This window comes from Chlorocebus sabaeus, chromosome 22 (assembly GCF_047675955.1).
Source record: "Chlorocebus sabaeus isolate Y175 chromosome 22, mChlSab1.0.hap1, whole genome shotgun sequence".
Classification (NCBI taxonomy): domain Eukaryota; kingdom Metazoa; phylum Chordata; class Mammalia; order Primates; family Cercopithecidae; genus Chlorocebus; species Chlorocebus sabaeus.
Window position 1 is genome coordinate 43,265,802 of NC_132925.1, and position 12,563 is coordinate 43,278,364.

Sequence of the window (12,563 nt, forward strand, 5' to 3'; positions counted from 1 at the left end):
ATTTGCAGAGTGGGTGAGCTGCCCAAAAGGCCAGCTGTTCTCACCTGAGTCCTACTGCTCCCTTTCCCTGGGCAGCCTTCCCTACACATGGAGAGCCCAGGGCAGTTCCTTCCAGGAGATTCTGTCTAGGCACACCCACTGCCCACCTTCAGTCAACCTCCCACTCCCCTACAACTCCAAACTCTAATCTTGCATTGAAACCTGGAGGGCCTGAGTCCCTAACCTTTCCCCACAGCCCATGCACACTGGCCTCCCACTGTTCACTTCCCTGTGTTCACAGCTGCAGCAGGCACAGGTGGGGAACCTCAACAGAGGCAGAGCTGGGAGAGGGCTAAGCCCAGTGGTCTGGGATCACAGCCTCCCTTTAGCCAGATGTTAGAAGGTACCTGGCTGTATTCAAGCACGCAGTTATTAAATAACTGAGATATAAAAAAACACTAAGCCAGAATAATAATAATCTGGGGATATGATTGGGACCCACAGAGAAGTTCTAAGATGCCGCTGTCCTCTGCTCTTGCTTGTTGAGAGGGTCCTTCCCCTGCAGCCCCTGAAGAGGGCTATGGCTGGCCACAACTGTACCCAGAAAATAAGAAGGGCAGTCATTATTCACACAGAACAGCTGCCCCTCGCTCTGCAACGTGGTCAAGTGTCGCTTTTCAGGTCAGGTGTCTGAGCTTCTGAAGGTGAATTCCATGTCTAGCTCCAGAGGGCAGGGCCTAGGAAGTCGCCTCCCCGACCCACATGCACTCAGGTCTCTTATCACGCCCACCCTCCCTTCCTCAGGGAATGCTAGGAACGACTCAAGGCGGGGTGGCAAGGAGGGTGCCCCAACAGGCAAAGGAATCCCCCTTTGCTTCCCAACACAGGGCAGGGAGTGGGGAAGCAAAGACTGAAATCCCAACTCATTACTTCATATCTTTCTTCAGCAGATTGCTGATGAAATCCTTGGCATCGTCGGAGATCTCATCGAATGCCTCGTCGTCGAAATCCCAGGTGGCTGAGGTAACGTTGGCCAAGGTTTCATTATCGTTGTCTCCCATGAAGGGGGAAAGGCCACTGACTCTGCAGAGACAAGAGCAGGACAGCAGGTGTGGCTAGGAAAGGGCGTGCTAACTGAGGTCAAAGGTGAGGGTCGGCCAGCCTCCCCACCCCCAAACTCTTCTTGGCAAGGGCCAAGGCTCTGTGGGCCTTGCACCTGCCTTTCTTTCACTTGTGGAAAGAAAAGAGGGTGTGGTTCACAGCCCTGTCTTTTCTTGGTCACCTGCCTCTTGACACCACCTACCTGTGAAGCTGAGGTGCAGTGGGTTTGCTTTAGATTACGGGCTTCTGCAGGGTACACGGCAGGGCTGATAAGTCCCTCTGTCCTGGTCTTCTATTCTTCCCCAAAGCCCAGGCTACAGCCTTCTCCAAGCCCCTTCCTCCTGTGCTCCTGCCCCCTCTCCGTGGACCCGGCACATAGTAGTGATCACCACGGCACCCTTCTGTCCCCTCCCTCCCACCTCTCTCCACACACCTTCAGCTCCAAGAAGAGGGCCCAGCAGATAGGAGAGGCTCAGCAAGCGAAGTGTGTACCCGACGGATAGACAGACTTTGAATCGGCAATGTAGGTTCAGGGAACCTGAGGCATTCATGCCAAACTAGAAAACTTCCCTATGAGGTGCTGTGGCAGAGGACAGAGTGCAGCCTCTCTGCTTGCTGGATGACCTTGGACAATTCCCTGATCTGTGTCAGTTTTCTCCTCTAAAATGGAGAAGCTGCCATTTAACTATAGGGTGGTCACTTCTTCATCCTCAGCAGCATCGTGATGGCAGCAGACACTTATTAAACTTTTTCTATGCGCCAGGCACTGGGTCAAGTGCCTAAAACAAGTGAACTCACTTAATCTTAACACTGCCCTATGATGCAAGTAATTCTTATAACTTTGTTTTACAGATGAGGGAATTGAGGCACAGCCCAGGCTCAAGTAACCTGCCCAAAGATTCGCAGCCAGTGAGACTGGAACCCAGGTATCTGCCTCTAGAGCCTGTCCTCTTAAATGCTATACTATCCTAACATTTCTGCGAAGATGAAGTAAATTGCAGCGTTCAGCACTGGCACCAGGCCTGGTCCACAGTAAGGAGACAGTCCATGCCCGGAGACCTCATGCAGTTCTGCTGGGTTCCCTCCACTCCCTCACCAAGCTGTGAGTGCAGGAATGACTCTGTGACCAGCAGCTGAAGCCAAATAAACTTTATAAGGTAAGGAATTTCAAAACAAAATAGATCAGATTTGCGGCGTATTGACCTTACCTCTCACCTCTGTGCACCTCACCTTCATAGCAACAACCCACCCCACTGTTCACGCGGGCCTCGTGAGTCAGCCTCATGGGTGTCTGACCTGCACAGTTGCCCAGAGTCCCACCCTTAGACAGGCCCTGTGCTTGGTTTAATGCTCGCTGCTGTCATCTCAAGATTCTCAATAAGGTTTGAACAAGTGGCCCCACCTTTTATGTTGCAAATTATGTAGCTGTTCCTGCCCTGACCTCAGCTGAGCCCCATGAGATGGGTCTGGGGGCCAGGCGTGGTGGCTCACACCTGTAATCCCAGCACTTTGGGAGGCCGAGATGGATGGATCACCTGAAGTCAGGAGTTCGAGGCTAGCCTGGCCAACACAGTGAAGCCCTGTCTCTACTAAAAATACAAAAATTAGCTGGGCGTGGTGGCGAGCACCTGTAATCCCAGCTACTCGGGAGGCTGAGGCAGGAGAATCGCTTGAACTCTGGAGGTGGAGGTTACAGTGAGCCAAGATTGTGCCATTGCACTCCAGCCTGGGCAACAAGCAAAACTCAATCTCAAAAAAAAAGAGAGAGAGAGATGGGTCTGGGGCCCTCCTGCCATCAACCTGTCAAGTTAGGGCTTTACCAATGTCTCTTCTCCCAAATGCTTATGAATCCATCATCATAAGCCAAGCACTGACAGCTTCAGGAGTAAGGCTTTGGTTGAGTTTGACAGAACAAAACCCACTTGAAATACTGGGAGAGAAAGCTTGCAATGGGAGGAACCCTCTAGTGAAACCTTTTGTAAAGAGAAGAAAGCTTTTACAATGTGAATTGTCTCATCCTAATCAATATATTTGTGTTTCTGAAAAATAGTTTTTTGTGGATGGGATATTTTTAAAGCAAGACCCTGATTTATGTTTTAAGAAGGCAAAGAGAATCATTCTTGGTCATGTCCCCATGAGGGAAGGGTGGGCATTTACCTGTCCCAGAGTCTGCACTGTTATCTGCTGCTCCTTTCCCCTCTCTGGGCCTCAGTTTCTCCTTTTATACATCAAGAGGACTAGGCTAGATTTCCTAGGGGCCTCCCAGCTCTCCGTCTCTGTGACCCTGACCCCCATGTGGCCCATGCAAGCCCCTTCAGGAAGCAGCCTGTCTCTTGCCTGTCAGCCACCTGCTGCTTCTTTACATTTTCCACTGGAAACAGAGAGCGGGGAAGTCCGGCAGCACTCCAAAAGATGGCAGGAAAAGCAAACAACCCTGCTGTGGAATGCAGAAAGTTCCCCTTCTGCAAACCTCCTTTCCTTATTAGGAACTATAATCCTGCAAAGATAGGTCTTAATCTCTGCAACTCCGGGCACAGTCAGGGAGAGCCTCCTCGCCTCTGGCCTCTGGCGCTCTTCCTTCTTGGCAGCCTATTCATCTGAAATACTCTCCTCGCCCTGCCTGGCTCCTCGCCTGCCCAAGTTCCCCCAGCATTCTCCCTATTAAAGAGCACGTGTCTAGAATAAAAAATGGAATACATACACAGCATGTTGACAAAGAGGGTGTTCGAATTTTCAGTAACGCTGTTGCTAGGTGGTGGGGTTTTAGAGGATTTTTAAAAACCTTTTTGGGAAAGTTTTTCTTTATTGTTAACATTTGCATAAGGGATCATGTCTTTTAATTTTTTTTTTTTTTTTTTTTTTTTTTGAGATAGGGTCTTGCTCTGTTGCCCAAGTTGGAGTGCAGTAGCCATCTCAGCTCACTGCAACCTCTGCCTCCTGGGCTCACGTGATCCTTCCACCTCAGTCTCCTGAGTAGCTGGAACTGCAGGTGCGTGCCAACACACCTGGCTAATTTTTTGTATTTTGGTAGAGATGGGGTTTCACCATGTTGCCCAGGTTAGTCTCAAATTCCTGAGCTTAAGCAATCCTCCTACCTCCACCTCCCAAAGTGCTGGAATTACAGGCATGAGCCACTGTGCCCAGCCTTGTCTTTTTATTTAGAAAATAGTCATTATTCTTATTTTTTATTTTTTTGAGACAGGGTCTCGCTCTGTTACCCAGGCTGGAATACAGTGGCATGATCATGGCTCACTGCAGGCTCAACCTCCCCAGGCTCAGGTGACCCTCCCACCTATGCCACCTGAGTAGCAGGGACCACAGGTGCACGCCACCATGCCCAGCTACCTTATGTATTTCTTGCAGAGATGGGGTTTTGCCATGTTGCCCAGGCTGGTCTCAAACTCCTGGGCGCAGGCCATCCACTCACCTTGGCCTCCCAAATTGCTGGGAGTACAGGCATGAGCCACTGCACCCAGCTAGAAAACAGTCATTATTTGTTAAAAAAAAATCAACCAGTCAACAAATAATGTTACTATTAAAATACCTCTTTATCTCCCTGGTCTCCTCTAGTTTTTAACTAATAGACTGATCTGTTTTTCACAAAACTGTAATCAGTCTGGGCAAGTCCTTGGATGCTTTACTTTTTCTTCACTGGATGTATCAAGTACAGACAGACTCTACACATTGATTTTTAATGGTCAAATACTAGTCTTTGGTCATGAATGCAGGGCATTCTAATTTCTTAATTCTCAGCTCATTGCAAAAGAAATTACCCCAGGGAATCTGATGTAGAGGCCTGTTTGGCTCTGGGGGCAGAAGGTTAGGAGAGCAGAGGGTGCAGAAATGCCTCTTGGACTACACTTTCTCTCTCTCTCTCTCTCTCTCTCTCTCTCTCTCTGTGTGTGTGTGTGTGTGTGTGTGTGTGTGTGTGTGTGTGTTTTAAGAAATGGGGGTCTTGGCCAGGCGCGGTGGCTCAAGCCTGTAATCCCAGCACTTTGGGAGGCCGAGATGGGCGGATCACGAGGTCAGGAGATCGAGACCATCCTGGCTAACACGGGGAAACCCCGTCTCTACTGAAAAATATAAAAAACTAGCCGGGCGAGGTGGTGGGCGTCTGTAGTCCCAGCTACTCGGGAGACTGAGGCAGGAGAATGGCATAAACCCGGGAGGCGGAGCTTGCAGTGAGCTGAGATCCAGCCACTGCACTCCAGCCTGGGCGGCAGAGCGGGTCTCCGTCTCAAAAAAAAAAAAAAAAAAAAAAGAAATGGGGGTCTTGCTATATCAGCCAGGCTGATCTTGAACTCCTGACCTCAAGTGATCCTCCCATGATAGCCTCCTGAGTAGCTGGGACCACAGGTGCACACTACTGCACCTGGCTTCTGTGTTGTGTTTCAAGCAGCAGACAGATGCCCCGACTGTATCAGTGGCCAGCTAAGGGGACCACACATCTGCTGATGGAACTACGACTGCTGGGAAGGGGTTAGTCTTTTATCCATATTAGCCATCTGATACTCTGGTGGGAGAGCTGAGAGGGCTGAGCAGGTCCACAGGAAGAGCTGTGCATCATTTTGTGGACTGGCCGAGGAAGCTGCGACCTGGGGTTTAGTTCTGTTAGTAAAAGTTGAAGGTGGTGGCGGGGCTTGGGGAGGGAGCAGGGATCCTAGGGCTGGAATCAAAGCGCATTTCCAGGTTCAGCAGCAGAGAGGGCAGTGGCAGCCCTGAGTGGGGAAGGCAGAGGTTACTGGATCTGGCTGAGGAGCCCTGCAGTCAGACCCTGGTTTGAGGAGGCCCTGATGCCCCGGTACTGTGACCCGTCCTCAGCTGACTGGGCAGCTGTCACCAGAAGAGCTGACCTGCTTCCCTGCTACACACACCTCTCCTCCCTCCTGGCATCTCCCGACCACACACCAGGGTGGGGAGGGACAGGTGACAGCTGTCTGCACCATGGTGGGTGTTGGACAAACAAATAAGCATGAATGGGAAGGCTGTGCTGCTGGGCCCGGTCAGGAAGAGGCAGGAGGAGGAAGCAGAGCAGCCATTGCTGGTTCACTCTGGCTTAAGGGAGGCTGGAGAAGGCATTGTGAAGTAGGGTGAGGGACGGGCACAGAAAAGAGCTGTTGTGGCCTCCCCACAGGCAGCAAGAAGTACCAAGTCCAGGAAGTAGGGGAGGGAGACAGCAGCGGGAGGAGTGCTCTTAAACGGAGGCAGGCTTAGGATTTCTTCCATACGGAAGTGTGGCCTCCAGCTCTCTGGTACTCTCACTTCCTGCCAGAAACCACATGGCTATTGCTAACTTCAGAAGGTCTCTAAGTACTCACACAACCTACTATCTCCCTTCAGGATCTGGGGTGAGAGTATGGGAGCTCCACGACCCCATCTGCTCCTACCCTATAGGGCCAGGAACTGCCCTGATGGCTGGGCTGGGTGTGAGAGAGTAAAGTCACATCGTCCTATGGTGACACGGTCTGTTGCCTTCCCTTCCAACTCCCTGGCCTCTCCATCTCTCACTGGCCTCAGAAAGGAGACAGGAGGGGCTCTCTGGTACAAAGGTGGAAGTTGCCCAGACAGGGACTGCCTGACAGATGACTAGGCTCCAAAGAGAGGGACAGAGTGGGGCAGAAGATGCTATGAGGGCCACCAGAGAGCCTCTTTTGGGTGCTCCCAGCAGTGGTTCCAGAATTCGGCATAGCAGGAGCTTAAAAGATACCACCTCCTTGGCGCGAACGTTTTTTTCCAGCAAGAGTCTCTGCTGAGAGCCCTGGCTTGGGAGGGGAACTCCCTGACTTCCATCCACGCTGAGAGAGTCAGCCTGGAAAAGCCCCAGAGGGCAGTGGCTCACAGTGGGGGTCCAGGAGCCAAGATGTGGCACAGGATTGATCCAGGCTGAGTCTGTGCCACCTGGCCTGGGTCCCTGCCACACACACCCCTCCTCCCTCCTGACACCCCCTGCCCAAGCACCTGCAGCATCAAAACTATCTTCTCCCCATTTCCAAAACTCTGCCCTAGTTCTTGGTCTTTGCTTTAAAAGTAATCTGGTAAACAAGGTAGCATAGTGCCCAAATTACTATGTTCCTCCACCTAAAAGAACTCTCATTTGACAATAAAGTGCCCTTATGACCCAGTTATTCTAGTTCTAGATTATACATCCAACAGAAATGTACAAATATGTTCACTGAAACACATGAACAGAATGCTTCCAATGGCCAAACTGGAACCCACTCAAAAGCCTATCAAAGCAGAACGGATAAATTAACTGGATTATATTCACACAATGGGATACTACGTAACACTGAGAATAAACAGTCTACAATGACACATAGTACTATGAATGAATCTCACAAACGATGTCAAGCAAAAAAAGCCAGACACTTCTTTCTGTATTATTTCATTGACATTAGCCATGAGGGTAATGGTGACCTCTGGGGGTTGGTAACAGGGAGGGGCACCAGAGGGCTGTGGGGGCCTGGCAGTGCTTGGTTTCTTGATCTGGGTAGTGGTTACACTGGTGAAAACTTAGTGAGCAGTCTAGTCACTGCTCTGTCACAGACCAATTGTCCTGGTTTGCCTGGGACTGTTCCCATGTTAGCATCGAAAGTCCTATATTCTGGCAAACTGAGACGGCTGGTCCCCGGCCCGACTGTGGGAAGTGGGCGGCCACATGGGCTTCCTTGGCCCCTGTCACCTCAACGCCACATGAAGATTGAATCCCTGCCATGACCCACTCTTGGGTTTGTTCTGAGGATCAAACAAGGTCCTATGTGAAAATCTGTAGCTACAGAAGATCCTGATGCCACAGCAGTGGGAAAACCCACTGAAGAATCAACAGTAAGGCAAGTCTCCATGACGGCTGGAGGGGGACCCTGCGACCAAGCCAGACCACAGGGCAGCTGGGGCTGAACAGAGAGAGCTGACCAAGGACTGCTTCTCAAGGGTCTGGTGTTTTTCCGGGGGCCAGAGGTTAACACGGCCCAGGCCTGGGGCCACCCTCAAAGGGGCAGGCTGGTCCCGCCCCCTACCCTGCTATTCCTTACTTATCTAGGGAGCCAGGACTCAAGCTCGGTCCAGCTGCTGTCTTCACTTGTCAGCGCCCCTTCTCTAGGAGGGGGCGGAGCAGGGAGACAAGCAAGGCAATGCACACCTGGCCCGGGGTTTTTCTGCTGATCTGGGGGAGGCTGTGGTGGTGTGGCTAATTCCAGGCAGGAAAGAGGATAACTGGGCTACAATGCCTGTGGCGCAGGTTCCACTGAGGGGACTGTCCTAACAGACCACAGTGAGTAAAGCTCCTGAGCATGTGAAAAAGTCATATTGCACAAAAGGCACCCCACTTCTGCTAAAGCTTTTGTAACACTGGCTTCTAAACTTGGCTGTGCATCAGAATCACCCAGAGCCTTTTCTCACATTGGGGTCTGAAAGCCCCAGGGGTCTGAGAAAGTATTCCTAGAAGTCTTCCTCATGTTCTTTGAAAATGTTAAATTTTTCCTCTTGTTCTGACAGTAAAAACATTATCGAATGAAAGCATACACATCTGCATCTTTGGGGACACCATCCCATAACTGCATGTGGCCACACAGGTTCAGGGGCTGCCACACAAGTTCTGAGGCTAATGACTGTCCGCACCCTAGGGCTTCAGGGACTAAAGCAGCCAGAGCCCACCGAGAGAGTGTTCTCAAGCCTTGTTACTCAGAGCGCAGTCATTGAACCAGCACAGTCGCAGACCTAGAGCCTGTTAGAAATGTAGCATCTGAGGTCACCCAGACCTGACCAAAAACCCTGCAATGTAAGGAGCTGCCTAGGTGAGTCAGGCATGTTAATGTTTGTGAAGCACACTGGCCTAGATGGCTGACCTCCCCTCTCCTACAGTATTGTTCATTGAAATGGCTTTGGATTTCCCACCTGATTTTTCAATTCTAATTACTGTGTTACTTTCTTTTGTCTGTTCGTCCCATTGAAGGCTCGATCATCAATAGTGTTTATTAATTCATCCATATACTGGACTCAGAGATGAGGCTGGTCGTTGGGGTCCCCATGCCATAAGGATGGAGTGTTATGCCCTGAAGACAATAAGGATGCCCAGAGATACGCCCCTGGCCTCCTGCCCTCCTTCTTTGTATACCCACACAAGTGAAGTTTTATTATTTGGTGCCAGCCACATTTCCCATCCTTCTGACCAAAGGCCACAGGTTGGCCAGCCTTGGGGACAGTGAGCTCCCAGAATGGGGATCTCGGCATGTGTAGCTACATGATGCTACAGAATATGCAGGCTACTGACTTCCTAGGAGCCCAGGAGCAGGGTGGGCTGCCAGGGATGGGAGGGGAGCCTGCTACCCTCCTGACTCTGGGGCGGGCCCCCCATCATGACAATGGCAGGGGAGTCTGGGGAACCTCCTGTGGAAACCTCAGCCCCCACCCACCGGTCCATCAAGTGGTCCACCGGTCCACCAAGTGCCCCGAGACTCACAGGATGTAGCAGATGACCCCGATGCTCCACATGTCTGTGGCGTAGCCAATGGGCTCATAGTTGATCACTTCAGGAGCCACAAACTCCGGGGTGCCAAAGAGGACCTTCAGAGACCCCGCGTTCTCTGAAACCAGGATGGAGAGGGATAAATTGCCAGCACATCACGGAGCCCGCTTGAGGCCAGCAGCTGCCCGAATCTGTGTGTTGACCCCAACCTGGGAGGGGCCAGACACAGGCTTTGGCACAGAGAACAGGCACAGAGACATCTGACCTCCTTGTTAAACAGGTGCATCAACACACCAGTGAAACCAACAAACCACACACTCACCTGAAATGTCCTGTTCAGGTTGGGCAGGGGGAGAAGAGGCCATTAAAGCACCCACCCCTGAATGGTCTTTTTGTGAGTCTGTCTCTCTCATGAGTTAGTTCCCCTAGGCAGGGACTGTGACTTATGTTTAATAATAATCTCTAGCTTCACTATGTCCTATGTACCCCGCTGGCAGCTTTACAAGGGTTCTCACCAACCCTAGGGGGTAGGTATAATGCCCGTGCTGCTGAGGAAGTGAGTGAGGCCCAGGGAAGTGCATTGATTTCCCCACCTGGTTAACAAGCGGTGGTCAGGACTCAAGCCCAGGTAGTCCGACTCCTGAGCCATGCTTACCACCGCTCCTCCCTCCTGCCTCTGCTACTCCTCACACAGCTTCATGGCTGTCCTCCGGGAGCTGCTGGGAGGGTAGTTGGGAGAGGCTTCAACCCCAGGGTGGTACCTCTTGGCCATAAAGGACCAGAGATGCCTGTTAATATGTGCAAAAGGCAGGTACCTGTGGTCTCGCTTAACTTCACAGAGCTCACAGCAAATGTTCTAAAACAAAGCATTTAACAGCCCTCAGATGTGAAAGCTCTGCTCCAATTCCTGCCTCTCAGCCCTTTCTGCTACATTTTAGCCTTTTCCCAGTTCTCTGGTCCTTGGTGGACACGGTTGTTCCCACAATATCCCTCACCAGTGGAACCTGGACCTTGTGTTCCCTGGGCTCTGACACTGCTGACTCCTGAGGACAGCGGCCTCTCTATTTGTTTAATTTATTGGTGGTCACTGTTCAAAGGCAGGCCCTGTATGCCAGTCACTGCCTCTACCCTGTCCCGTTAGCAGGAGTGAGCAGAGCAGGCACACGCACCCAACGCCGAGGTGTGCTTCTCACCTGACTGCGCTGACCACCAGACCAGTCGTGGTCTATTGGAACCTCGCCCCCCACCTTGCCCCTTTCCTCTTTATGACCAACACAGCCTCAGCCAGCACTGAGCGTCCTAGGAGACGTTTATTGGGTGGCATTCATTTGGCCCCTCCTTTCTACTCCCTGCAGGGTGGTGAAATAAAGCCAGCTCACCCCAGCCCTAGGGCTCCTTGCTAGCAGGGCAGTTGCTGAGAAGGGAGGATGAAGCTGTTTCCTCAATCACTGGGACATCAAAGGGCTGCAGAGGCAGGCTGTATGCAGGCGGAATGTGAGCCAGGCAGGCACCTACCAAAATGCTTTCAGAGCTGGCCTTGAGACCCTGACCGCCTCCCCCGTGACCTCTCTCCTGGCTAGCATAAGAGTTAGAGGTGCTGCAGAGCACTCTCAGCAAGGTCTGGGGTCCTTGTTCCAACCCCAGCACATCCCCTAGCTCACAGTGGGACCTCCTGGGCAAAGCTATTGTGAACCCTTGTTTCTCAGTCTATAAGATGGGGCTCATAAAATCTACCCTGCCCACCTCATAGTGAGAATCACAGGGATTATTTTTTTGTGAAAGTGCTCTAGAAACTGTACAGTATGATGCAGATATACAGAGCCACCATCACCAAAATGACTTTTGCTGCTAATGGCACCAGAGTGAAAAACAAAAGGGGATAATCATTATCATACGTACACTAACACCTAAACAGTCTTACTATGCGCAAGGCACTCTTCCCATCCCTTTACCTATATTAACACATTTGACACTCCTAACGAATCTGTGAGTTAGGTCCTGCTATGATCCCACTTTTCTGATGGGGAATTTGAGGCTTACTGTCACATCCAGTAAGTGGTAGGGGCAGGATTCGAACCTGGGAAGTCTTCATGGTCTCGGATTTAACCCCAATATTGGACATTTCCTCTCACACTTAGTGTGAGGGGAAACGGCCACTGCAATACACGCTGGTGTCCGTGGGAAATGAGTCTTACCCAGCCTCCTGGCCAGACCAAAGTCGATGAGCTTGATCCTGGTGCCCGTCTTGTTGACACACATGATGTTCTCCGGCTTGAGGTCCAGGTGCACGATGCCCTGCTTGTGGATGTACTCCACCCCTTCCGAGATCTGCCGCATGTACTTGATGCACTCGCGCTCCGTCAGCTCGAAGTCCTCGTCAATGATGCGCTCAAACAGCTCACCTCCTGACACGCTGCGGGAACACGTGCACGGGGTGGTCAGGCCACACGCTCACGGAGGCCAGACTGGCAGGGAGTCTGGTCAGGGTAGGCTGGGAGTAGGAGAAACTGGCAGGAAGCCCAGGCAATGGGGGTGATGGGCACTTCCTGAATCCCCCACCCTTCCAACATGGAAGAAGTGTCAGGGCCTCCTGGTTTCCCATCAGGGAACCCTGCCCTGCACCCTCTAAGCTACTGGAGACTCAGGGAAGCATCTACGCTGGGCAGTTTCAGAGGTGGGTGTGAACAGAGAGATCCAGACATGATCTTCTTAACAAAAAGAGTGACCTCTGAACAGTCTCTTTCCCTCAAATGACCACACATGCCTAAGGGAACATTCTTGTGCCCTAGTGTGTCTCTTAGTCACAGGGAACTCAAGTTCAAAATACTCACAGTTACCACAAGCATTTGTTTTGCATAGCCAGGAATGGAAAAATATCTTCAATCTTCAGTAATAAGCCTCAGCAAATTTTCTAAAATTAGTTGGCTATAACCCATTATACCTACAGCTGTGACAGATCTGCTTACTCTGGCTAGGTCTATAGTATTGGTTTACTCCCTGAAGTCATAATTAACTGGTC

General features: G+C 51.3%; 1 protein-coding gene across 5 annotated transcripts in view; it reads right to left on the reverse strand.

Annotated features, from left to right (window-relative positions):
- Positions 1 to 12,563, reverse strand: part of MYLK (myosin light chain kinase) — a 276,708-nt gene that overhangs the window by 16,308 nt on the left and 247,837 nt on the right. For all 5 annotated transcript variants that reach the window (XM_007985581.3, XM_038003419.2, XM_007985580.3 and 2 more), the window contains 3 exons: positions 11,740 to 11,957; positions 9,539 to 9,662; positions 910 to 1,062 (listed from right to left, as the gene is read on the reverse strand). In XM_007985581.3, coding sequence (XP_007983772.2) covers positions 910 to 1,062; positions 9,539 to 9,662; positions 11,740 to 11,957 — 495 coding nt within the window. The remainder of the gene's footprint in view (positions 1 to 909; positions 1,063 to 9,538; positions 9,663 to 11,739; positions 11,958 to 12,563) is intronic.